General features: G+C 47.2%; 1 protein-coding gene across 6 annotated transcripts in view; it reads left to right on the top strand.

The window, feature by feature from the left end:
- The window catches only part of LOC147417734 (uncharacterized), a 239,607-nt gene that overhangs the window by 10,739 nt on the left and 201,230 nt on the right, over window positions 1-27,638 (top strand). For all 6 annotated transcript variants that reach the window (XM_086506703.1, XM_086506705.1, XM_086506704.1 and 3 more), the window contains exon 2: window positions 15,019-15,291. In XM_086506703.1, the coding sequence (XP_086362829.1) occupies window positions 15,019-15,291 (273 nt within the window). The remainder of the gene's footprint in view (window positions 1-15,018; window positions 15,292-27,638) is intronic.

The following is a 27,638-nucleotide window of genomic DNA, read 5'->3' as shown; positions in this document are numbered from 1 at the left end:
ACTGGCCCCAGGCCTCTATAGAAGTGATGGCAGGGGGGGGGGGAGTGCTCATGAAAGAGCCGCACTCAGTGTGTTCCCCATCTTGTGATAGTTTGGATAGGCCCGTCTCTGCAACATCCAGCTCTCTCAGCATCTCTTGTGAAGTATCATAAAATATTGTCTGATGATGGGCAGTCCTAGCATTGAAATCCCCTAGAATGATGATGTCACCATCTCTAGAGAACTCCCATATGTCATCATCCAAAATAGAAAAGGGGGACTGTCCTCTGGGTGGTACATAAACTGACGTACTCGGGGGGAAGTAGCAAATAGCAATGTAAAGATATCTGCCTATCTCTGCTCTCAATCTCACCCACATGTACCTAGCTTGCTCATCCCTACGGGCTATATGTATCAATGGCTACAACGTGAATAACATTGCCACTCCTCCTGAGCCCCGCCCTCTGTGCTCTGATCGTGTCTCCTGTCTACAGGCTGTCTCCCATCTATATCCACTAATGTCAGGCATAGACGGTCCAGGGGCCTGGTGTGTCTCAGAGTAGAAGACAATGTATCTTCCCTTAAAACTATAAAAGCACCCACATCAAGGCGCATAGATCCATTACAATTCGAGGTGGCAACTTTGAGTGTGGTCCCATAGGTCTCACACCGTCATGTGGAGCGCCGCTTTACAATCACCACCCGACCATCTCTCTAGAAGGCCGTCTTTCTCTTCTTCCTTGCCGCTTGAATCTCTGGCATTACCTCTCTCATATGTGCAAGCTGTGTGAGAGCGAGGTCATCTCCAAGGAATATGCCCGTTTTCTTTAGTGTAGGATGCCTTTTCAAGAAGTCCTTCTTTGCCTCCATGGATGGGAAACGGATGATTAAAGCTCTCTCTTTTGAAGTCTCCCCATTTCCTTGTGTCTTCTTTCCTACCCTCCATGCCTTTGTATGAGTAGCCTCACTACCCATGATGCGGAGAAGGTCTTTGACTTCCCCTTCCACATCATCTCGGTCTTTTAGACCGGTTACTCTTATATGCAAAGCTCTAGTTTTCTTCGCTGCTGTTCTTCTAGAGTCATGTTGATGATTGTAGGAGTGAGGACAGATGTGGTTTCTTTCCCTTTCCCTTTCTTAGCGACTTCTATCCATTTCTCGGCCTCATCCGCCTTCTTCTGTGTCTTCGTGATCACATCCATCCATGAAGACGTCTTTACCACATTCTGTTTCTCCTCCTCTTTGATTATCTGTACATGCTCCTTGATGACCTTGATTTCCTCTATCACCGAGGGCTGGAATTTCCCTTTCTCTAGTCCACTGCTTGCTCTATCAGCAAGCTCTCGCTTGAGGGTTGAGACCTCTTCTTCAAGTGCTTTTGAATCCGCCTTAAGTGTTTGTAGCTCTGCGTGCAAGTCCTCTTTCTCCTTCTTCCATTGCGCGCCTTCGTTGAGAAGCATTTGAAGAAGGTTGGCCTTCTCTTTCCACCATCCCTCCGTATCTGCTTTCCATTCTTTCATCTCCCTTTCCATTTGTGTTATCCGCTTGTTTGAAAGCACAAAGGTTGCCTTCATATGGGGCTTACACACTGGCGAAGCGCTCATGACCTCCATGAAAAACACAATGTACAGTTCTGCAAGAGAGGCCAACCCACTATATCCACATTATGCATACATCCGTGTCCCGCATAATGCATACATATGTTTTCCTCATATCAATCATACATTTTCTGATTTTCTGACTTTTCTTTTCTGCTAATTTCTGTCAATGCTGTTCTGTACTTACCTGCAGGTCTGCAACTCGTGAGAATTCTGAAAATTCTGAAAATGTATTTTCTGTATTTTGTAAATCTGTAGGTTTGAAAAAATCTGCAGCTCTGAAGCTGCGTTTCTGAGCTCTGAATTGCGTTCAAAATCTGTAAATATCTGAGTTTTGTTTTTTGCAAAATTTTGAGCTCTGAATTTTTGAACGTAGTGCAACTTCAATCGACGCAAATGATTTGAGACCTTGAGACCTTAATGTTACGCTATAATAAAAAGCTGACATGGCATACATGAGCGACCACGAGCAAGGTTCCAACAACGCAACAAGGCAGTTGCGGGCAGGTTACATGAGAGAGCAGGTTACGTAAGAGAGATTAAGAGAGAGAGAGAGAGAGAGAGAGAGAGAGAGAGAGAGAGAGAGAGAGAGAGTGTCGACACGGCCGGTGTAGTTCCGTGCCCAGAGGTATTGGCCCCAAAGTCTGGCACCCCTTTCGGTATTTCTTTATCGTTAATCATTGCCAAGTACAACTCCTGAGGGACCTCTACTTTCAGACTCTACGTGCAGATGCTCTTAGAGTGAGGCCCCAAGGGCTCTTATAAACTTACAAGGGATGCTCAAAAGCAGAGCCCCAAAAGCAATCAATTCAAAAGCTTCAAGTTTCAAAAGCATCTGGTCCAAAAATTGGCGCCAAAAGCTGGAGCTAGGCATCGCAAATTGCGGAATTTTGTACAGCTTCCACATCATCGGTCATGCAAATTGCAAAGCGTCTGTACAACTGCCACGTCAGTTGGTTCCAGGCGATTTTCTCTCTTTTTAATCTTCTAGTGTCCCTAGGGCCCCATCGGATGGGACCCTATAAGTTTCCCAACTTATAACTTTGGGTCATCAATTTGGGAGCCACATCATCATTTTGTGACATACCCCCCTCATGAAAGAATTGTAATCGCCCTAGATTACGCCTACAAAAACAGAAAAAAGCCATAAACCAGTTCAATAGACACTGACTCTAAGTACTTATGCACTAGATGACACAAATCTAGCACTTGCACAAAGACCCTGTTAACATTCACATCACATTCATGATTCAAATCATATAACTTACAAAATCCATCTAGATCTAGGACCATGATTCTGGCAACGTGTTTAGCAATCGCATCTAGATCCACACCGGACCTCACTGATGTCGGATTAGCTAATTGTGAAAATGGCAGTGGATTGTGCTATGGTGGTGCAATAGGTGTAGAGTTTTTCCAAAAGAGATGAAGCAGCCTTACTTATGGTAGAGGACCAAGATGATGCGGTAGAGAGCGAGTTTCTATCTTCTTTGACAGAGCATGACATAGCGATAGAAGAGGTACTTGTTGAAGGGCAGGCAAGTGAAGTGACAGATCAAGAGGTGATGAGCGACCTTGAAGGGCCAATTGAAGAAGGGCTTGCTGGTGCAAGAACGGAGTTCGAATAAGAGGTGAAAGAGACCGTGGAGCCTATGATGGAAGAGCTTCCTATGCAACATATATGCTCTATGGTGGATGAAAGAGAATCCCAGGTAGCGGTTTTGCCCAAGCTTTCAAAAAGTAACAACCACCATTCACTTTATCTTTTCGCTTTATTTTCCTGGTGAGCCAGTATCTGTTCCGGACGAGTATCTCCTCACTCTCTTCCACTTTAGGTTGCTCCTCAGGTTCCCTGTCGACTGGCACCTCACCCGTGAAAGGTTTCAATAGACTCACATGAGAAGCATTGTGAATCTTCCAAGTATTTGGAAACTTCAGTCCGAAGGATACAACATTTATCTTCTTTTGAATCTAGAAAGGGCCATAGTCCCGCATTCTTAGCTTTGGAAAAAGCCACTCCTTTCCCTTTCGTTTTCTTAGGCGTGCCTTCTCAAACCATAAGATTACCCAATCTTCTTCCTTCAGCTTCAAGTCTTTCTAATTTTGTCGGCTTCCTTCTTATGCCGTGCTTGAGACTTCTCAAGAGCCTCGTGCACCTTGGCAAAAGCAGTATCCAAATCTCTCGTATACCGATCCGCTTCAAAAATCTTATCCTGGGTCTCGGGAATTCTTTGATCTACCAGCTGATTCCCTTTTCCTTTCTTTCCTTGTGTCTTGGGACTTGTTGTGAGAGTACGCGTGTGCGAGAGAGAGAGAGAGAGAGAGAGAGAGAGAGAGAGAGAGAGAGAGAGAGAGGAAATAAAATGTTCTATTAACGTCTTCAAAAGGCCAAAAAGACCTATGAGACCACAAAGTTACAACCTGATGTATCTGATAAAATGTGTGAGTACCAAAATAAAAGGAGCTGAAAACTAAAAAGCTGAATGCTAAGTCTAAAGCTAAATGCGAGCTAATCAGGTAGCTAAGACTGGGTTGATACATTGTCTGATATAAATGATGATAGAAGAGCTGATACAAAACAGTCCTCATGTGGATCACAAGAGGTCCATCATCGGTCGCTAGCGGATCTTATCAATCTCCTCCATGGTCAGTAATCTGACTGGGCGTCGTGCATGTTGGGCCAAAGTGATCCGAATCCTTTAATATAGCCTCCGTCGATGATCTGTAATCCTCCTCAGTCGTGGACGTCTGGATCTCCCTAGCTCAGTCGCTCGATCAATCAACGTGTCTCTGGTGTGAGAAACATGTGAGCTCTGCTGTGGCTGCTCCTCCGCAGAGAGAGAGAGAGAGAGAGAGAGAGAGAGAGAGAGAGAGAGAGAGAGAGAGAGAGAGAGAGATGAAATGTTATATTAACGTCTTCAAAAGGCAAGAATGACCTATGAGACCAAACTGATACAAAAGTGGTGAATCTGTTACAATGTCTGGGTACCTTAGTACTAAAGTACTAAGTGTGAAAAGTGTGAAAATAAATGTGAAAAACTAAATACAAATTATTAAATAAACTTCTTAGGAGCATTCTGGGTGTCTGGCTATAATGCTTCTAATCCTTTGTTGTAGTCTCCTTCGGTGAAGTGTGCTTCTTCATCTCGGTCGTGGTCGTCTCGATTTCCTAAGCTCAATCGCCCTGTCAATGAGGGTGCCTTTGGTATGAATGTGGGTACTCCTTTGTGCTGGCTGCTGGCCTCTTGCTTCTCCTTCCACTCCTGCTTCTCTCGATCCGAAGAAATCTGTGATCTGCCTCTGAGGCTGTAGTGCTCTTTGTCTTCTCATTAGATTATCCCTGTGCCGATGTAGTTCCAGTAGGTACAAGCCTAAGCATCTTTGATCTTGGTATTGCATGACTCTATCTAGAGGTCCAAAGCCTTCTTTAAATAGGCAATGGAAACGCCCACGTATCTCATAGTATACGGTGCAATGGCATATGTAGTGTAATTCTGTCTCCGGCTCCATTCCGCATAACTTGCAAATTCTGCTCTCAGGTGGGATTCCCCTAAATCTGCCAAATTCAATTTCCAGCTGATGTGAGGATGTACGAATCTGACCAATGGCACATCTCAAACCATGAGACAGGTGGGTATCCATGTAGCTCGGGCAAATCACAAATCCATCTTCAGATAGCTGTAGGAAGGTGGGTATCCATGTAGCTCGGGCGAATCACAAATCCATCTTCAGATAGCTGTAGGAAGTTTTCTTTGTAGTCGGCCATCTTCATCACCAATTCTTGTGTAGGGTCTACCCATGTCCTCTTAGTATCCAACTGTATAAGATCCTGACCGATGATTTTATTAATCTCCGTTCGTGTAATTGCCAGTGATGGAGCCGCAAGAGAGTATTGGAAGGGGGGTAATCTTTCCATACTGAACCCGTGTCTCTGAAACCACGAGGACAGTTGCGCATACCAGCATGATGTATCCCCTTTCATTGCTAATTGTCGAGAAGATTCGAGGGCCAGTCTAGTATATCGGCAATTATTTGTATCCCACAAACCATGTATAAAGGACACTGATCTGGTAAGAGCTTCAATTTCTATCGGAGGGGTAACTAGTTCCGCTCGGGTAATTGTGTGTGGTAATCATTCGGGAAATCATAGATATGGTGAAGAGGGGGTGATCAGCCCCCCATGACTACCATGAGCAGAAGACCCTCAGTACAATCAATATGATCTCTGTGAGATGAGATGTGGAAGTGGGTACCCCCCCTGACCCCATATATAGATGCCCTACGGGAGGTAGGGCAAGGCTTGATAAAAATCCCCACGACCCAACAGAAAATGATGTATGGAAATATATGTGGGCGCTTGAACAAAAGTGGGCGGCCGGACATTGATGCTTCTTTCTGGTGACTCAAACCAGTTGAAACAATCTTCGAAGAGCAGTTGCATGTTTCTCTATTGTCATTTGAGTTTGCGATTCCTTACTGTTGGAAGTCTGGTCTTCAATAATAGCTTGTACCCGCTAGTCGAGAACTCCTCTGGAAATTTGCATTTGCAGAAGGACTTCTTTCAGTTGATTTCTGACCTCTTTCATACGTTTATATGTAGGCCTGTTCCCAAGCAGGAGCTCTAATTCAATGTCTAGGGAATGACAATCGGCTAGGGTTGGGTCTGGAAAACCCCAACCCGCCGGATATTCAGTGGCTTGACATGTCAGTAATTTGTGACATTACCCCTTCTAGAAAGAAGAGTAATCGTCAACAATTACCGTATATCTGCAAAACAACTCAAGTTAGATAAAAAAAAAATCTGAGGGACATTTCAAGGGACAATTTTCTCATTTCAGATCGGAGCTCTTGATATTTCGATGTAGTAAAATTAGCCATCACACCCAGACCCCGCTGATCTATAACAAGTGTCTTGATGCACTAAAATTACATACCCAGGCAATCTCACTCAATTAGAAATATTCAGTGGTTTGCACATAACAATGCAACAGAAATGCTCACATATGCATGATACAAGACAAAACAAACAGTGTAGCTAAGCACTCCCCCGAGACAGACGATCTGCGATATGAAGCTACTCAATGACTACCTCGTCACTTCTTCTGCAAATAACTTCAAAAGGTCCGGGCCATAAGCTCAGAGGACTAATACAACCAAACACTCCCCAGATCATAGCCTGCGTCGCTTGCAGGTTTCAAGCATACAACTAAACGCTCCCCAAACATCCCGTCTGTATTGTTCATCACAGGTTTTCCAGCATACAACGAAACGCTCTCCAGACATCCTGTCTACATCGTTCCGAGGTTTTCAAGCATACAGTGAAATGCTCCCCAAACATCTCGTCTGCGTCGTTCCGAGTTCAGGCATTATCAAACAACATTCTCAGTACTCCACCCGGCAATAAATCACCAATCATTTAAAACCTAGAATGAAACAATTTTAATCGACAACAAGACAGGTTCAAAACAAATACCTTCCATTTCAAAAACAAACTTCAAGTAGGACTTTCACAGACAAACCTCAGAAGTATCAAGCTAACATGGCTAAACACAACCCGGCAAGAGAAAACAACCTCACACTGGCCGCACACAGCCACACAAACATCCCTCACTCCCTAACACCTGTCCTTCAGAGGAACTGGAACCGACTAGACGAATCTAGAGTGTAAGGTGGCAGCGGAAGTGAATGTTGAACTTTGCTCAGATGAGGGCTTCGAACTGTGCTTAAGGTTCCTTTTACTTACGGAAGGCTTCCGTTCCTTTAGTGAGAGTGCAATGGATACAAACAAAGTGAATGGACACTGTGCGTGAAGGTGCATGAGTCTGAGAGATAGAGAGAGAAGAGAATACGACACTGGGAAGTTGTCAAACCCTCCTCCAAGGCCCTACTCTCTATGGAGAGAGCGGTCTACTTATGATTGCACAAATCTCTACAATGCTTTGGAATTGCCGACGATGTCGACGACGACGAGACCGGCTGAAATCTGAAAATGCTAAGGGCTGAAATCTGCAAATCCTTATCTTCTGAATTTTGACTCTATGTCGGTGACGATGTCGATGGCGAGGATGCGACGACGACGCGCTGAAAACGCAGATGTTGAAATCTGCGTTTTCCGGGCTGAAACTGCAAGCTTTGATGGATCTGACTGTGCGGCGAGGATCTGCTGCGGGAAGGTGAGATCTGCGAGGTTTGGGGGTTCTATTGTGGAGTCTGACTGCTGAAAATTGAAAACACTGGTGCTACTGCTGCTTCTATCGCGAAGATCTTCAAAAACGCTAGGTCTCTGGCTGATCCAAAAACGCTAGGCTAATTTGGGGTTCTACGGTGGAAATCTGCTAACGCTAGGGCTGACTTGCTGTTGTGGGGGAATCTGCTAACGCTAGGCTGATTTGCTGTCTACTGTCGCCGTAAGCATTGTCATGGATTTTATTTTTTCTTGATCTTCCCAAGACTCAAAGTGGGCCCACTTCATTCCGGTAAAGAAGACCGTCAAGACTGATTGTTTGGCGAGACTATTGGTTTTCCCAGATTTTTCGGTTATATGGCGTGTTTCTTGGCATGCCCATCATTGGGGTAGGCATGGCGAGTCCATTCTTTCGGACACAGATCCCCGGTTTACTAGTTTATTTTGAAGGGCAATCTGGGAGAACATTGGTATGCGATTGCAGTTCTCATCCTCGTTCCACCAGCAGACAGATGGCCAAATTGAGATAGCATGGTTTTGGATTTGTTAAAGTCTTATATTTCGGATCCGAAGACCTAGAGGGAAGTGTATTTGCCCTTGGTGGAGTTTTCCAACAACACCACACGGGGAAGACGCTATTAAAGTATTTGAGGGTGCTAAGAAGGTTCCTCAATTTCTACGCACCAAAGACAATATTTTTTTGAAGTGGATGTTTGAAAAAGTCTAGAAGGCATGGAAGGCTATCTAGCAGTTCAGCAGAAGAGAGCTCGTCCTCTTTTGGCAGTGACTAAATCAACAAGAAAACCAAGGAGTTCAAGGAAGGGAGCCAGGCCATCAGGTTTGACACGTTTCAGGCTACCGGGACGCCCATCCAGCCCTTAAGTTTGTACAACAGTTTGACATCACCTTCTCTGGAGGAGATTCAGAGAACACTCGAGGGTGCCAAAGGTGGCTTGTTACTTGAAAGGAACTGTATAGACATGGTGGTCTACTCTGCTGTTACGCAGAGAAGCACCTGCGACGTGATTAAAATTCAAGACAATTTTTACGTCAACTTGGTTATCAGATGGATATGCAAGAGATGTCATTCCGGCTTGGCATCACTTGAAAATAACTGAGAAAGATACATTGGATGACTACTGCCAGAGGTTTTGGGATACTTATTTGCCAGAGTCTTTGTTTCAGAAGGTTACTTTGAAACACCAGATTGAGCGGTTTTGCTGTGGTTTGCTAAAAGAGATTCAAGACTATTCAAAGACTTATGTAACATGCTAAGAAACGATTTGGAACACATGCCGGCTCATTCATTGACTTATCCTACAGACAAAATAGTATCCACCTCAACAAGAGAAGAGTCTGCCAATGAAAAGAATGGGAAAAATCAGATGGTAGCACATCCAAACGTTCCAACGAACTAAGGGAACGAGATGTAAGTTCATGATTCCGAGAGAAGGGGATCATATGATAGTGCATCTCAAGGTTCCGATGATTGAGACTGACATGTCAATAGGACAGGGGAAGCTAGCGAAGCTACCCACAGGTGTTAAGACTTACATCACTCTGCTGCTTCACAGGTCTAAGGCATGCATGTACGGCTAACAAACCCAACCTTTCATGGACAACTTAAGAACCTCTCTTCTTAAGCAAGAAAAGAGAAATCAATAGCTCTGATACCAATGTAATGGAAATGGCCTATGAATTTTAAGAATAGTGGAATTAAGAGAATTAGAGTGAGAATTTTTGTGAGACTACTTTGAGAACATAGAGGGTGAACTAATTAGCGTTAGCAACATAGCCATAGTACTTAATTAACTTGGCATGAACAATACTTTTGCAAGAGAGAGAGTTTAGAAAACTTGACAACAGTTGAAGACCAGATTTATGTGGAGCCGGTCCCTCCTCCAATAGGCTTTTGTATTATAGATTCTCCCATCAAGAGACTTGGTATAATACAATCTTTGTGTTCCTTGTGACCTAGGTGATGCAATGAAGATGGAAAGCTTCATGCATCACGAGCATAACATAGACTTTGTAGAAAGCATTAACCATCCCCGGCCTCAGTCCCAAGGCCTCAAACACCTTCAAAGGTGGAGAGAGCTAGCGGGGAATGAGGGTAGGGAAGAGGAAGAAGAAAACATTCATAGGAAAAAGAATTAGTTCCTTACTTATCATCACTCTTCTTGCTTAGCATACATAATAGCATAGTAATGAAGATGGAGAAGATAGCAAGCTTAAGCATTGGGGCATGGCTCCTTGTTGGATTTGCATTCCATAGCCAAGAGTGTTGATGTAGGCTCTCAACTTCTCAACAAGGTTGGAGAAGGAGATGGAGCTCTTGCACTTTGCACTTCACACAATGAGCTTGTGTGTGCGTGTGTGAGTGAGAGGGTATATGGGCAAGCACACCCCCTACTTGCTTGGGTCGATCCCCTCTTCTAGCACTACCCTGCATTTGATTGGGCCTCCTCAAGTCTGGCCAATCACATGCTTAGTGCATATCAAGCAACAAGGGTAGCATTAGGACAAGTGTCCTTACCCCTTTGAGAGAGAGGGCTTGAATAATGCTTTAAAAATTAATTAAATAAACTAATTTCTCATTGGACCCCTTGAGAGACCAACCAATAGGCTTTAGGCACCTTGTGAGGGCAACACGGAGAGGAGCTTGACATTTGTCATTGTTGCCTCCTTGGTCTAGGCTTGCCTTGTGTGAGGATGTGTGTGTTCTCTTTCATGCCCCCAGCTTGTAGGGCTTGCCCTCTCCTTGTAGGGATCCTTGTTGACTTTTTGACACCTCAAGCCCCTCAACCTTGGGCCCGGTTCCCACCACAAGCTCGGCCCTTAAGCCCTTCAAGCCTGGGCCGGGTTCCCACCTCAAGTACAGCCCTAGCATCTCAAGCACGACAAGCACCTCAAGCATCTTAGTCATCAAGCACCTCAAGCATCTCAATCATCAAGCACGACAAGCACCTCAAGCTTACACACTCACCCTAGGTAACCTTATAGCAAACTTATCTCCCAACCTGGGCAGCAAGCCACTCCCAACTCATTCACATTGAGAGCCACACCAAGATGCAGTTTGGTGGCGTTGTTGGTGTGGATTCTGTTTTGATTGACACCGGAGGATTGACGACAAGATATACATGCAAGACGATGCAGATAGATTGGTCTGGCCTTTCCTCTTCTCAGGGGTTATTCACAGCGCAGACTTCTCAGTTTTTTGGCTTGCCTTCTTCATACAGGATGATTACGGTGTAGTCTCACCACACCTCTTCTCAGAGGCCCTACACTGCGCAGACTGTTGAGTCTGGCTTTCCCCTCATCTTGGATTACCCTACCTACTGACAAGACACCATCCAGTGGTGGTCAATGCGGTCTCTCGGTGACTGCTGCACCTTACGGTAGCTTCTATAGGGCAGACTGTTTAGTTTGGATTTCCTTGGTTTGGAGGACGTTTACGGCACAGATTGCTACATCTGGCCTTCCCGGAGTTTTTCACAGCTTAGCCACTTGGGCATGCTGGGTTGCAGGTTCATGCCTTGACAGGCTTCCGGTCATTTTCATGACGGTTCATGGGCTTCTCCATTTTCTCCAGATGGTTTGACTACAAACACCACAGGTCCTATTGGGCAGGACACTTGCAGGTCTATTGGCACTTCTTTTACGAAAAGTAGTTGTTTTTTACACTCAGTTCGGCACCTTCACGCAAAATCTTCACCCCTTGTATCGGCAGAGTATAGGAGTTTGCTACACTGCTCGTGATGGCATCTTTCCACAAAGATTTCTTGGCAGTCGTGACACCCTAGACTAGTGCTACACTCATGGAGAATCCTTCATTGGACATTGCAGCAGACATCTTCATCATTTGCCTCACATCTTCGGCTTCACACGGTTTGTTCAACATCAGGTGCTGAGAGGGGATGTTAGACGTACACCACTCTGCTGCTTCACAGGTCTAGGGCATGCATATACGGCTAGTGTGTTTCCGGGCTGGCCACCCTTTGCATATGCATTTAGTCTCGCCGAGGGGCCTAAATCCTAGAGAAGAAGCAGTAGAAGAAGTTTTACCAACTTGCAAAGCCTTGCCGAGTGGCCTAAGTTTAAACAAGAGTTCCCACCAACTTGTGAGACCTCGTCCGACGGGGCCCCTAGTCACTAGGGCTAAAATAAAGCAGGATACACACTCAAACAACCTTGCGTAGCTATTCTGATGATGTGGCTGGCTTGTACGGATGCCCCCACGATTTGCGCTAACATGCTGACGTGAACTGTACGGACTGCCGCGATTTGTGCTGGTAGCTGCTACCGTGGCAGAATTGTGCTGAATCCCTTGAATTTGCGCTGGCTGATTTTGGGAGACCAGATGCTTTTTGGATCAAAGGCTTTTCATTGTAAACTTCTTTTTAGGCCTAGGGTCTTTAGATGTGTGCCTAGGGCCCACACTCTGGCAGTCTTCCGCGTGGAAGTGCAGAGTGAAGGGTTCCGACATCATACTGAGAAGCGATATAAAGAAATACCGAAATGGGTGCCAGGGTTTGGTGCCAATGCTCTCTTGGGGTAGAACTCCGCCACTCCCTGTCTTGTGTGTCGTGCATCTCTTTCAATTCAGTTTTTGTTTGAAGTGCATAAAGTTGTTCAATCTGTTCTTTTCCATTGGCACGTGGTGCCTTCACATTACAATTACAACTCAACAAAAGATCCTGTTAGCTACCTTGCTTACTGAGTTTATCCATGTGTAACAATGAGGATGTGTTGCATTGGCATAAAGTCATTCACTAATTGGACAACCTTGATGCACCAAGTGTCTCAAATTTCAAGACTGTGGAAGTCCCGGACCAAGACCGCATCGTGTTGTCTCACCTTCATAAAGCCAAAATAGATAACATTCCCCAACATCTCACACTCATTGGTGAGTAATCTCTACAAACATTCTTTCCAAGAAGCAAGAAGAATTTTATAACCGGCCGGAGGTACTCGCCAGGCGGTGGAAGACAATTCAGTGCATTAGAGAGAGAGAGAGAGAGAGAGAGAGAGAGAGAGAGAGAGAGAGAGAGAGAGAGAGAGAGAGAGACCAGAGTATTCAGCTAACAAATGAATGAAAAGAGACGGATAGCTCTCAGCTCATAGAATTACATAAGAGAGGAAGAGAGAATTCAGCTCATAGATACTATAGAGGAATTGGAGATTACAACATAGAATGAGAGAGAAAGAGGAATGGAGCAAAGAAGCTCCTCTCCTACAAAGCATTCACCCGTGAATAGGCGCCCTTGATGGTATTTCTTTATTATATTAAAATTCAGCAGTAATTCATAATGTTCTCAGAGAGAAATAGCACCAAGAAAGTGATGAAAAAGGCCCCATACAACCATTTAAATTCAGCAGTAATACATAGTGTCCTCAGAATAGGTGGCACCAGAAAGTGATGCTTCTCTGCTATGTTGAGAGTGCCCTTGTGTCCTTTCCATCCAAGGACCACATGTGGGTCCTCTCTCCATGCATGCACTACCTGCGTGTGTCCACTTTCCATGCATGCGCTGCCAGTGTGTCCATTTTCAATGCATGTGCTACCCGTGTGTCCACTTTCCATGAATACCCTGCCTATGTGTCAACTTTCCATGCGTAGCCTGCTAGTGTGTTACAAAAGTGATGATGTGGCAGCCTCAGTAGAAGAGGAGAGAGAGGATCGCTAGTGATGACGTGGCACTAATGTACAGACTGCTGACATGGAGCTTGTAAATCGCGGCATGAATTCTGGGTGATGACATTGCAGATCTGACGCAAGATAAAGAAGCTTTTGGGCATGCAATTTTTAGTAGTTGCTTTTGGATGCAACGCCAGCCTTTTGTCTCTATTGCTTTTTGGCCGAATGGGCAATATATTCCATGTTCATATAGATACAAGTGCCTACGCCATAGGGTGTATCCTAGATCAGCCAGAGCAACGTGTTGCATGAGTCATCACCTGCCATGCATTAGCTCCATTTGCCTTGCATGTGTCATCACTTGCCATGCATGAGCTCCGGTTGCCTTGTATGTGCCACAAGTCTCCACATTTTTTTGCATGCTTTGCCAGATAGGATTTCCTCGCCTCCAGATGTCCTCTCTCCTAGGAGCCCTGCAAAAATTGAGCTATCATGACATCTGCAGATGATCATGGGCCAAATCGGTGATAGGGGTCAAACCCAATCACTTTAGCAAAGATATTCTTTGCAAATACAGAAGGTGACTGGATGCTGATGATGATGTTTTTCTCACTCTTTTTCCCCTTTGAGGATTCTTTGGCAGGTTTCCACTGTTTACAATCTGTTGAGAAGTCAAATTTTGTTTTCAAGCTGAGGTCAAGAGCACGTAAAAGACCAGGTCCCTACAATGAGAAGCTCTACATATGTGCAGTCTTTTGCCTCTCAATTCAACATTTCAGAAATCGCTATAACTTTTCCAACTTAATAACCTATTTTTTCTCATAGTCACAGGGGACGCCCTTTTTCGGGCTTCCCGTCCCCACTTTTCCGTCCCGCCCTCTTTTTTACACTAAAATTCCATTTGAGCCCCGTCCCCCATCCCCCGTTCCCCGTCCCGGAATGTGTCCCTTGTGACTATGTCTTTTCTACCATATCTAAGTTATGACGAACTCGACTACATGCTTAAGTTTTCAACTGGCACATGGACAAACAAATCCTTTGGTGTTATTAGTTTAAAAACAAAAGTTTGGAACGTTGCCGTCCTTGTACAAGCTAAATTTCACTTGTGGTCCTATGGGTTGAAAACAGTGTTCATGATGATATACACATATGAGCAAGCTCAAGTGAAGAGCAGGGATGCTACCGAGTTGTCCCACTGCATATAGAAAGTGGCATGACTCACATTAAGCCCTACAAAAAGAAGGGTTTTGTAACTTTGCATAGCTCCAGAGTAGAATATTTAAGGCATAAATGAAATTTAGAGAGAGGGGAGAAAGGGGGGGTTGGGGGGGGCGGGTAACTCCACTAGGATCAGACTTATTTAAGAAAGTTGCCCATTTGAATGGAGGATATATTTGTTTCCCATGTCCCTCTTTTTCATGTTTGCAAGAGCATACCATTCTAATGCTTAACCATTTGGAAACAAGAACCCTGGTAAATTTTGCTAGTTTTTATAGCGGTGTTCTCTTAGCTCCTTTACTACTCAAAAATTATACTTTGTTGGAACAGTATGTAATAATGCTATCCTTTAATACTTGAGATATATATTGATAAATTTTTGTTGAACTTACTGTTTGCAGGTTGTATTGGGAGCTCTGGATGGATACCATGGGACTATATTTGCATATGGCCAGACAGGCTCTGGTAAAACCTTTAGTATCACTGGAGGAGCAGAGAGATATGTCGATAGAGGCATCATACCTCGAACAATATCCCTTATTTACAGTGAATTAGGAAAGCGAAGCGAGTACACTTACACAATTCATTTTTCATACTTAGAAATATACAATGAAAGTGGCATTGACTTGCTCAATCCTGATCATGAAACAAAAGCTTTGGAAGAGCTACCGAAGGTAATTTTCTTGGAGCCCCCTGCCCCCCGCCAAACAAACACACTCACAGACCCACCCACCAAATAAGACCCACTTTCTTTTTAGACTTAAAGATACCTGAAACTCCCCTTGGCTTGGAATTAGATATCTATGATAAACACCTTTGAACAGGAGTATGCCAGTCTAAATATTATCCTTAAGACTCGCATTTTATCATTAATCTCTTTGTTTGCTAAATATAGTGTTTTTTGTTCTCAACTATCTAAATTTTCTCATCTTTGTTCTTGTGAATCTGCTCTTGTTCTCCAATCGTGCCATCAAAAATCATGAGAAGCGTTTGTTTATTTTCAATGTTTCTTCTTTTGGAGTGTTCAACACAATTCGTAGTGCATTCAATGAAAGTGGGGAAAATCAGTTTGTTGGTTTTACAGAGTACGTTCTAACCATGGATGAACTCTGAACAAACTTGCACCTACTCTTGGGTACTGATGACATGAGTAGGGACGTCATAGCTGTTGTCTGCTGGGCTGTGCATGATAAAGGTGAGGATCCATTTTTTCCTATTTGGACAAGCAGTGGAGCTAAGGTCGCATGTTGTCAAGTTCTCTCTCTCTCTCTCTCTCTCTCTCTCTCTCTCTCTCTCTACACCGACATGGGGCTAGCACAGTGGATTATGTTATGGCCCATTCATGTCTCATTCCATCCTTTCAGGATTTCATAGTGGGCACTAGGCCAGTTGGAGTAGTAGTTGATCATGCTATCTTGTCTTTCACTCTCACATATTAATTCAGCATAGCTCCACTAGGAGAGGTCTCCACACACACTCGGTATACCTTCATGAGGGAGACAGATTCCGTGTACATGGATGAGATATACAGGCAGCTATGCAGTGTGCACTCAGGAGCCAAGACGGCCACTGGATGAGCTCACTCAGATACTGACAAAGACGCTCCATGATGCAGCATCAGAGGCATACCCCCATAGTCAGCCTACACGGAGACGATCTGGGAGCATGCCCTATTATAGTTGGTATGATGAAGAGTGTAGAGAGACGAGGATCAGATTGCAGAGGGAGGTGATCATGGGTATTACCACACATAGGCCATCACGAATTGTCTTTCGCTGGCTGGTGCGACGAAAGAAGAGGGCTTATATATCTCAGCTAGAGCGGGATCTGTATAAGCTGTTTATGAGTGAGAACTCAGGCGAGGCATGGAGACTATTCCATGAGCATTCACCACCACTAGCCATCACCTCCACAGAGACATGGGGGGAGTATACCACATCTCTCTACACAACATCAGGACAGCAACCTTTGCCGGACCCACCGGAGACATGCCCTGAGAGATGTACTTTCTTTATTGCTGAGAGGGTAAGGAAAGCCATTGACAGGATGAAGACGGGGAGAGCACATGATCATGAAGGTCTGGTAGCAGAGCACTTTATCCATGCCAGAGATATGCTTGCAGAGCTTCTTGCTACGTTGCTTAATCGAGCCATGTATGAGGGTTTTCCTGAGACTTGGAGTATGTCCACGATTGTGCTTATTTTCATGTTAGGCGATCCCATGATTCCCGAAAATTATCGCACCATCATGGTTGGTCGCACTTTTGCTAGGCTATATGCATCTATTCTTGAGGAGCTGATTAAATGGGTAGAGAGAAAGGGCATATGAGCATCAGGGCATGCAGAATTCAGGAAAGATTTCTCCACTCTTGACCAGATTCTGACACTCAGAGCTATGATTGAGGAGGGTAGACACCATGGCAGGAGGATCTACTGTAGCTTTGTGGATTTCCACAAAGCTTTTGACACAGTGCCAAGAGCCAGACTTATACGCAGACTACAGGACATTGGTGTGCCCACAGAGATGATCTGGGGGATCTTGGCTTTATACAGGATGATGGTAGGGCGGGTACACACTAATGAGGGTATGTCTGACATGGTTCACTCCACCCTTGGGGTGAAGCTGGGATGCCCCCTATCTCCGATTCTTTTTGGGATGTATGTGGATGAGTTTTCAAACTATGTAGAGCGAGAGGGAGACAGAGGTGTTCAACTAGCAGAGACATGGATTCCGATGTTTTACGCTGATGATATTGTGTTGATTTCCGACTCTCCGGAGGGGATGCAACGTCATTTGGATGCTTTGCACACATTTGCCCATGATAGTGGATTGTTTGTCAACCTTGGGAAAACCAAGGTTATGGTGTTCAACACCACATCATAGTAGGTCAGGAGGTCAGCACCCACATTTGCGTATGGCCAAGAGAAAGTGGAGTACATAGATGCATACACCTATCTTGGGGTAGTCTTCAGTGGACCGTTGAGGAGAGCAACAGAGACAAGACTTACAAGAGCCTATTCAGCTTTGGGAGGATTGTAGAGGATGTGTTCGCAGATTCAGTTTCAGGAACCGCGAACAAAGCTCTGGCTTTTTGACACTCTAGTGGCTTCAGCTATGCTTTACTGAGTTCAGATATGAGGACCCTCAGTAGACCACCGTGGCAGATCTAGCAACATGGATGGATGGAGATGTATGGAGAGGCCTCTAGTCTCTATGATTTCTCGGATGATTCAGGCTAAGGCCTTAGTGCCACATGAGATTGTCTGAGCCAAGCTAGCCACCCCACCCCTCGTGGTTGAGGAATTGACTAGATCAATATTCTTTATACATAATGTATGGGACCTCCCTAGAGACAGATACGCTCGGCTAGCCTTGGAGTCATCCCGACAACTAGCACTGTAGGGTGACACAGCATGTTGATATGGGCAGATTACTTCATGGTTTCAGTCACATGGTTTCAGCATGGATAGATTGCCTCCGTTCCAGTACTCCTTGGATGCACCCTCCCTACCTCTTACACGGACAGAGATCACCAAACTCCCACGTCAGGATCTGATTCAGCTAGATACTAGAAGCACATGGATATAGCCGCACAAGAGTTGGGCACAAAGATGGCTTTCTATAGAGAGCATCTCCTCCAACTCACGGAGGACGGTTTTGTGACTAGGCCTGCATACATAGATACACAGTTATCTCATGGGATACGGGTGCTATTGGGCATATACGCACATCCTCACATCAGCTTCAGATTGAGACTAACTGATTTCGAGGGGTACCAGCAGAGGCTAGGATATGTCATTTTTTTTAATTTTTAATTTTTTCCGAGAAAAAGATCCTTCTATTAGTTAATGAAACTGTCCATGGGGCTACAACCACCTCTACAAGAGAGGGCTACAACAATCATGATGCGGAGACTCTCCTAATGAAAAAACAACATATGTACAATGAAGCTAAGTCAAGAAATGGGAAGAGGGAAAAGCCACACAGGTGGACGGTAATTCCATCTGAGTACACCCTGGACCATGGTGAAAAAAGGCCCAAGACGCCAGAGTTGAAGGAAAGCCTCTCTGCGCTCCCGCATGCAGTCGGAGCTGCCCTGGAGTTTCTCTAGTTGTCCTCTGAGAGTATGGATCAACTCTAGCCAAAGATTGCGAACAGTCTCTGCTGGTGGTATAGGGCGAGCCTCGAAGATGCGGAAGCAGTGGGCCCGCCAGATGGACCAGAGTGTCAAACACTGATGAGCTCCCAGCACTTCTCTCTCTCACTGCACCACTCCTGTGGAGTAAGTTCTGTGGCAGGCTGGAGTGTAGGTCGACCCCCCTGCATCACTATCATCTTGTTGGTGGAAGATAGCTCAAACTGAAGTGCCAGGGCCGTGAGAGTGGACCAAGCAGCTGCCCCCCAAGTGTACTACCGAGCTGTGGAAAGAGCTGGCATCAGCCAAAGAACACGAAGCCACACCTACTGTGCCAAAGGACAGTCCCAAAGACAGTGACGCTGACTCTCCACAAGATGGTCACAAGCTGCACATGCGGCCGAGAGACCACTATGTAGACGCCAACTCCCAACTGCTGTAGCTCTGTGTGCAACCAGCCACTGGAACAAAGGGACTTGTCTCGGCTGTCCGGAGTCCCATAACCTCTCCCAAAAAGCTGCCAAGAACTCAGCCGTGAGACCCTCCTCCTGCTAATGAGGTGCTGCAGCAGGACGAGCCTCTCTCTGCGTTGCCAATATGTGACGTCCCAGTCGAATAGTGTATTGAAAGAAAGGGACACCTGGGTGGTCAGAGGAGAAAGGGTCCCTCCAGACCACTCTCCAGGATCCCACTGTACTTGTGCCAGTGGACAGCTCTCCCAAGCCCATAGTCTCCAATGGCCAGACTCAAGAACTGTTGGGTCGGGGGATCTATGACACAAGTCCTCCCACAGATGCCCACCACTCGGATCCCCTGAAAATTGTACTCTGCCACCTGCGGGGCCTCTACTGCAACTCGGTGTAAGCATCCCTCACCTTGTAGCTCGAAAAACAGGGAGGGTATAGTCTCTAAGGAAGCCCGAACTGAGATGAGAACCTTGAGTGGCGTGAAGGCTCCCATCCATCTGGGTGCTGTTGACTCGAGAGGTGTGAGCTACTCAGCTGGTACTGCCTCTGAGATGTCCTAATAGAGAAAGTTGTACGGAGCTCCAATGTAACAACTTCCTCTTGTTAGACAGGAGGAGGGGAGCAATCTGCTGCTTGGGAGACAAGTCCAAACCAACCTGACAACCCAAGTACCGAAGTGCAGTCCCTGGGGGAATCCACCTGAAAACCTCACCTGGCATCCAATCGGGCATAGGAGCACTACCAACCGAGAAAGGCACTGTCTTTCTCCAGTTGATCAATATACCAGATGCACAACAGAAAGTCTCAAGAGCCTGCTCACACCCGTGAAGGTTGGCCTCCTGGCCATCCAAGTACAAGGCGGAGTCGTCTGCAAACTTAGTGCCCGGTAGCTCATCTCCCCAAATAGGAAGTGCTAAGCCACGTAAACCAACCGGGTGTGAAACCAAAAACCTGCTCATCGCCTCAGCATAGAGCAGAAAGAGGAAGGGGGCAAGAGGGCAGCCCTGTTTGACCGAACGTGTGAGCATGAAACGATCACCTCTACCTCCTGACAAAAGTACCTGACTGTGTGCCCGTCTATACAAAGCTGACACCGCTTTGATCCAAGCATCTGAGAAGCCCATCCTACGTAGAGTGCCCTCGAGAAAGTCCCAGTCAACTCTGTTGTAGGCCTTCTCAAAATCGAGAAGAAGAATCACCAGATCCTCACCACGGAGCCGCGCTAGGACAGAAGCCTCCCAAAAAGTAAAGATGTTGTCAAGGATACTATGCTTCTTGACAAAACCTGTCTGAGTCCCATGTATAATGCTCTGTAGAAGTGGTTGAATCCTCAAACTAAGAGCCTTGGCAAGAATTATTAGGCTGAGTTGAGGATGGTGATGGGGCATCACTGTCGAATCTCATCCAAGGAGCCACCCTCCTTGGCAATGAGGTAGATTAGGCCCTCTCTCATGCTGTCAGACATCTCTCCTGTGTGCAGGATGTACAGGAATGCACTACACAGATATGAGCCAAGCAAGTCCCAGTACTCCAAGACAAAACTGAGTCAGGCCATCCTCACCTGGACAGCTACCACGGGGGAATGTGCTAAGAGCCGTGTGTAGCTCCTCTAACTGGAGAGGAAGCTCAAGCCTCTAGCGCATCTCCTCAGTCACAAGACAAGGCATCTGTGCCCACACCTGCTCTCTGCATGTATCCTGACGCTCTGACTGAGGCTCTGCAGACAATAGATCACGGTAGAAATTAGTGGCAACTGCACGCATGTCCTCTGGCTCTGAAGCAACTGGCCCGTCGAGCCTCCTCAACTGACTGACCTTGGCATGCGAATGCCTAGGTCCCACTGCCTCAAAGAAAGCGCCTGTCACTTTGTCACCCACCTGGGTCTACTTAGATGCCTGTCGATGGAAGGCAAACTCATGGCGCCTCTCCTCTGTGCTGACAAGCTCCTTGCGAGCCTGCTGTAACTGCTCCTCCAACCAAGGATTGTCTGGATGCTGCTCCTGCATCCTCTGCAAGAAAACAACGCCTCGTTGGATACGCTGCTCCTCCTCTCTCGCTATAGCCAGGCGAGCCGCAGACTCCTAGAGATAGAGTCGAGTAAGCTGAGAAAGTCCGGAGGCCACTCTGTCAGCAAGAGAGTCCTGCATGTCTAGCTCTCTGTTCAAAGAGCCTCCACTCGCTCTCTAAGCATGGAGTCCAACAAGACCCTCTTTGGGATGCGAAGCATCATGCTCCCCCTCCTCTGTCTATCGATCACTGTAAGGATCACTGGAGCATGGCCCGAAAAGGAAGTCCTTGCCAGAATGCCAACTGTCCCACCCAAGTCACAGAAGTGGTTACTAGTGTAGAAGCGATCTATCCGAGATAGATTCACGCCTCCCACTCTGCGGTCCGAACGAGAGAAGGCCATGCTGTCTGGGGGCCTCACAAAACTAGAATGCTGCCACACATCTGTAACCTGCAGTCATACAAAACCTCTCCCAAGCTGCCAGCTCAACTCCATGCACAATAGTATGGCTACCAAGAATCCTGTTAGAGGGTTCCTCCAACATGTTGAAGTCACCCCCTATGCACCATTGCTCTACATGCGGCAGAGACTCAACAATCTGAGACCAAAACTTTGCACGTGCACTCGCCACATTGGGTTCATAGATGTTCAGGAAGCCCACGAGACAACTCTGAACCTACATAGTGATCCGCTGAGCCCTGCCTGGCACAATAATCCCTCTGCCTACAACGGTCTGTTGCAAAGAATCCGCAATAGTCATACATACCCCACCCTAGATGCCTCCAGGTCCAAAAGCAACTGACCAAAAAGGCTCATACCGTCCACGCAAAAGCTGACCACAATGTCTGATCCGGCTTTGACACAGGTGATGCTCCTGTAACATAAGAAGGTCAATCTCTCCTCCCACGAGGCATCGCTGAAGCTCCTGACGCAGTCGGCCCCGCTGACGCTGAAACTGGGACCCACCTAGTCCCTGTACATTCTATGAGACGATCCTCATGGGGAGCGAGAGAGAACTGATGCTACCACAATAGCTAACCGTGCTATCTTCGAGGCAGGCTTGGATGGGGAGTAATACGCATCCGAGCATCCTCGAGATAGGCGTGACTGCAAAGAATGTCTAGTCCAAGCCCAAGTAGACCGAGCCGTGCGTAAAGCAACCTCCTTTGTCCAGGAGTCCTCATGTATGTGTACATAGCATGGCGGGCTCTACGTGCTAGCAAAAAAGTGAACCACAATGTGTCTACATCCTGCTCCGTTTGGAGGTGTCACAACAAACTTGGCCAATGGCCAGAGAGTCTGAAGCAAGTCTGTAACTCCTAGGTCTCCCATGTGATGAGAGAACTCTAGGGCCTGTGTCTGCAGCCACTCCAACACGGAGTCTATAGTCCACTCAGCCTGGTCCCCGCCGCATAGGGGAAAAGAGAAGCCAACCGATGAGTCCAAGGCCTCTATCCCCCTATCTACAAGGAATAGTACACGAACTCTGAAGCAGGCTGCCTCAAGGTCTGGTGAGGGGTCGCCGAGAAACCGTGTAAAGTCGTAGGTAAAGAAATCCCAAGGACGACGAATGTCGAAGCTCGTCAGACCACGAGGAATTGCTGCAAAAGGAGACGTCTGCACAAGAAGAGGAGGTCACAAGAAAGGCTGTCCCTCTCTCGCCAAACGACTCGTGGCAAAGGCGCTGCCAAGAGATCTCCTAGCAGTTGAAGAAGGCCATGTCCCCTGGGACGGCTGCGGGACTGGAGCGGAAGGAGGTGGGGAAGCAGGGGGAGAAGGGGGCGAGGGGGGGGGAGGGCATTCGGCAGAGGAGGGAGGGCGAGGTGTAGAGGCAGAGGGAGAAGCGAGAGGGGGGGAGCGGAAGCAGGGGGGAACTCGGGGGGAGGAGGGGGGGTTGTCGAGGGTGAGGCTGAGGTGGAGGCTGGAGCAGGGACCTCGTTCTGCTAAAGAGGGTCAAATCGATTCCCCGTGGGAACCCACTGATGCTGGGCAAGAGCCTGAGGACCACTCTGAGTGCTGGGATGGCGCGGTGGCCCCTGCCGACGTCAACCACAAACCTGCTGCTGCTAGCCCTCCTCTGCTTGAGTCCCAAGCTCGCAGGGTGCCTCTGCCTGTGTACTTTGTGGCTCTGCCTTCTGCTACTGCTGACCAGCCTTTGAGGGCTGGAGATGGGCCTGTGGTGTAGGTCGGGGTCTCCTCCGTGAACAGGCCTTCGCGAGATGGCCCATCTGTCGACAAATGAAACACTGATTCGAGAGGTTCGAATACTCCATGCTCTGTCGGAACAAACCCCCACTCACCCGAGGAAGTAAGATGACCTTCGTGAGAGTGTGGGTGTCCCTAACCAGAACGCGTACTGAGGGAATGCCGACCGCCTTGGCAACTACTGAGGCTGCCGTGCGAGGTGTCTCCAGGAAAGTCCCAATTGCTGAGCCTATCTTGGACAAAAGTGGTAGGTACTTCCTCTTCAAACCAAGAAAGCAGACGGAGATGGGCAGGTCTGCCTCCTCTACTAGAACATCTAAAGCTGGGTCAAAACCGTGTCTCCACTGTCGAAAGTGGGCGGGAATGGCTCGGACGGTCAAGGGACTCATGGATATGACCTTGGACGCCATCTCGGAGGTCTCAAACTCGATCTGATAGTAGCCTCGTCCGAGGAACTGAACGTCCAAGATCTTGCCTACCTCTGCAAGGAGGGCCTGGAGAAGATCACGCAGCTCTCCTCTGCTAGGTCTGGTACCGAGAATCTTGCAGATGACGGAAGTCGCCTGCAGGCTTTCTACCTCTGCGGCTAGGCTCGCTTGCTCTATCCGTGAGAGAGCAAGTCGAATGGTGGGCTCAGCGGGGTCGGGCGAGGGGGCTTCATTGGAGTCCCTCTGCAGTGGAGCATGAGCCTCCATCTGTGTCTGCTGCTGTGGAGAAGAAGCAAGGAGCGTCGACGAAAGGGAGACTCTTGCTGGACCGAGCACGTCGATGGTGCTGGCGAAGAACGTCAAGCAAGAAGGGAGAGGGAGAGGGCTAAAAGCAGAGTGCAGGCGCGGGGCAGGCAACGGGGAGGGCGACGGGCGGAGATGGACAGCAGGCAGCTGGCTGCGGGCTTGCTTAAGGAATTCGAGCCTTGGCTGGGAAGAGGGCAGCGTGGCGGGGGGCAGTGTGAGGGGCAGCGGCGCAGGGGGGGGCTGATGCAGGCTGGGTAGCAAGAGTGGTAGCGGGTGAGGCTGAGCGCGCTGGAGGCAGGCAGGGTGGGCTGCACGAGGAGGAGAGGGCGAGGGTGCAGCGCGAGGGCAGGGGGGAAGGCAGCGATGGCGAAAGGGGGGAGAGGGGTGGGATGCGGGTAGCAGCAGCACGCTATCTACTGTCCATTAGATGCCTTGGGTACTCGGCTAGGATATGTCATTTATGTCGCCTAGAGCCAGAGACAGAGCTACACTACACATCACTGCCCGGTGTACTATGAGATATGAGACTGCTTCCACTATCTGTTCAGAGAGGGTTTTGGACCATTTTCTAGAGTCATGAGATACGAGGATTAGAGATATCTTGGATTGTTTCTACTAGAGCTGCGGAGACACACACAGAGCTTGCTGAGGACATCAAGGGAGAGCCAGTCTCAGAGACAGATCACAGACTTCTTTACACCAGACACGGGACAGCCAGAGGAGCAGTCATCACAGCAGATCTCAGATCGCACTTACACCAGAGGTATGTTGATTGACCGAGCCATTAAGCTAGGCAGATCCAGGCACCCACGACCACGAGGGGCCTCACGTCATAGACGGAGGTGGCTGCAGAGGATCCAAATCATCCTAGCTCGACATGCGAGACGATCGGTCAGAGTATTGACCATGTAGGATATTGAAAAGATTTGGCAGCGAGCGATGAGGGATTTCCTCTGAGCTTGACCCGCCTACCTCTGATGATTTGTATCTCATTTGCATTTGTATCACTAGTGATGTGCATCCATTAGCTAACCCATTATATCATCCCTCACCCCCTCACCCCTCCCCACCTATTTTGTTTCAGCTTCCGTTTTTCAGCTTTTCGTACTTTTTGTACTCAGACATTTTATCAGATTCACCCATTGTAACTTTTTGGTCTCATAGGTCACTTTGGCCTCTTGAAGACGTTAATATAACATTACATTTCATTTCATTTCTCTCTCTCTCTCTCTCTCTCTCTCTCTCTCTCTCTCATCCAAGTGTCACCCAAGTGTGGTATATTGGTTATGCCATTTCCCTCTTGAATAACAAGTCTTGAGTTCAACTCTCCTCGTCGGATAGATCTTTAAGGGCTCTAAGGATAGTTTCCTACAGTGTTAAAATTCTCTTCTCTTCTTCTTCTTCTTCTTCTCTCTCTCTCTCTCTCTCTCTCTCTCTCTCTCTCTCTCTCTCTCTCTGCCTGCACGTCGTCTGCTGCACTCTCTCTCTGCCTGCGCGCAGCCCTACCTACACGTGGCCCTGCACACCAGCAGGCCATGACAGTGTGCTGCTCGCGCGGGACTCCATGAGTTGCCTGCTGCTCGCCACTGCTCCCGCCATACTCTTGTTACAGTCCTCAACAGCCCAGCACCCCTGCGCAACATTGCTGTGGAGCACACCTGCCGCCATTGCCCCCGCCAGCCCTGTTACACTGCGCAGAACTGCCGTGGACACCTGTGCGCAACACTGCAGCAAGGGTGATCCCCATATGAATGAGTGAACCAGTCAACCTGCGGGTTTCAAGAAGTGGTTTTTCCGTGCGATCGTCACCGACAAGAAACATGCCAAATGCAAAGGATAAACAAACACCCCCATCCAAGATGGATACAAGTACATGTACAAATACAGGGACAAGTAAAGACACAGGTGCAGGAACCGAGAAATCGGTGCTATGCTCGATGCAAGACATTTGGGGTTTTATCTCATCCTTAGAGGAAATGGTGATGAAGCAGGGTGAAGACATCAAAAATCTTGCACTAAAGAACCAAGAATTGGAGCACACAATCCAAATGCAGAATCTGAAAATGCAACATCAAGATGAGAAAATTCAAGCCCTGCAAGATGCATTAAACAAACAGGTCTCCAATGTGCAAGACGCTCTACCTACACACGACGAGAAGCTTGCACACATCAGTGATAATGCAATAGGAAATACGACCTCCTGGGCACATGTAGTAAGAAGTACTCCAAATGCCATTCCGCAGACACATGAGACATATGCAAATGTAGATGACACAGTATAATGAGCGAGAGAAACGCAGTATGAATATTGTGATCCGAGGCATACCCGAATCTGACAATGAGAAAGTACTCATGTTGAATGCGGAGGTCACGGACCTCCTTGCAAACACATTTGGCATGCATGATGTAGTGGTGTATGGGGCACACCGTGTGGGTAAGCAGAGACCTGAGAACAATCGCGCAATTGTATGCACAATGTTGGATGCACGTAAAAGAGCCATCATACTCGAAAATGCTCGCATTTATCTAAGGGACAACCCAATTTACATCAGTGAAGATAGGACACCCGCGAAACAAAAGGAAATAAGACAGGCATATGAAGAACGAATGAAAAAGAACACCACCCCCACAGGGGCAACACCACCAGAAGCATGACAGGGGGAAACCCATGGGACCATGAACATACACCTCACAAGTTGGAATTGCCGAGGTTTCCCTTGGCACAAAGGGGAAGGATTGACAGAGGTTTTACCACAAGCAGACATACTTTTTCTACTTGAAACGTGGGAACAGGATACATGTAGACTGCCAAGTATTCCAGGATATATTAGACACTCGGTTTGGTGGCCTGGTACTAAGATGCACGGGCAAGGGGGTGTTGCTATAATGTACAAGGAGGAAATGCAAAATCAGGTTAAGATATGCAAGATAGATGAACACAAACGATACATATGGGCTGAGATTTGTACATTTGGGAGATCGATGTTCATTGCGGGATGCTACATCCCACATCGGGAATCCCCGTTCTATGATTTGCATAATCTCTCCAAGAATGACCCTTTTACCGACCTATATACAGATATTGCAACCTGCACACCACAGGGGGGAGTGATGATACTCGGGGATCTTAATGCTCGCATAGCCAACATACAGGTTCAATTGGTTGACTACTCAACCCATCCCGCCGACAAAGATGGCGATCTTGTATTAGATGCAATATGGGATAGATGCTCATGCGATCACCTCATGAATGAACAAGGTTCGGCTTTGATATCCATGATGAATTCTATGCAACTTGTAGCCATGAATGGCACCAAGAAATTTGCAAGCTCCGGAACATACACATGCTATACATCAAACCATGGAAGAAGCACTAATGAATATGCGTTAGTTAGCCACAATGCATTGGATTTAATTGGACACTTTAAAATTGGGGCTCGGTCACCGAACTCGGACCATACTCCAATTCATG

The sequence above is a fragment of the Adiantum capillus-veneris genome, chromosome 30 (genome assembly GCF_014529385.1).
Source record: "Adiantum capillus-veneris isolate H3 chromosome 30, ASM1452938v2, whole genome shotgun sequence".
Classification (NCBI taxonomy): Eukaryota; Viridiplantae; Streptophyta; class Polypodiopsida; order Polypodiales; family Pteridaceae; genus Adiantum; species Adiantum capillus-veneris.
Note: the sequence above shows the minus strand (reverse complement) of the source record. Positions and strands in the feature narration are given on the sequence as shown.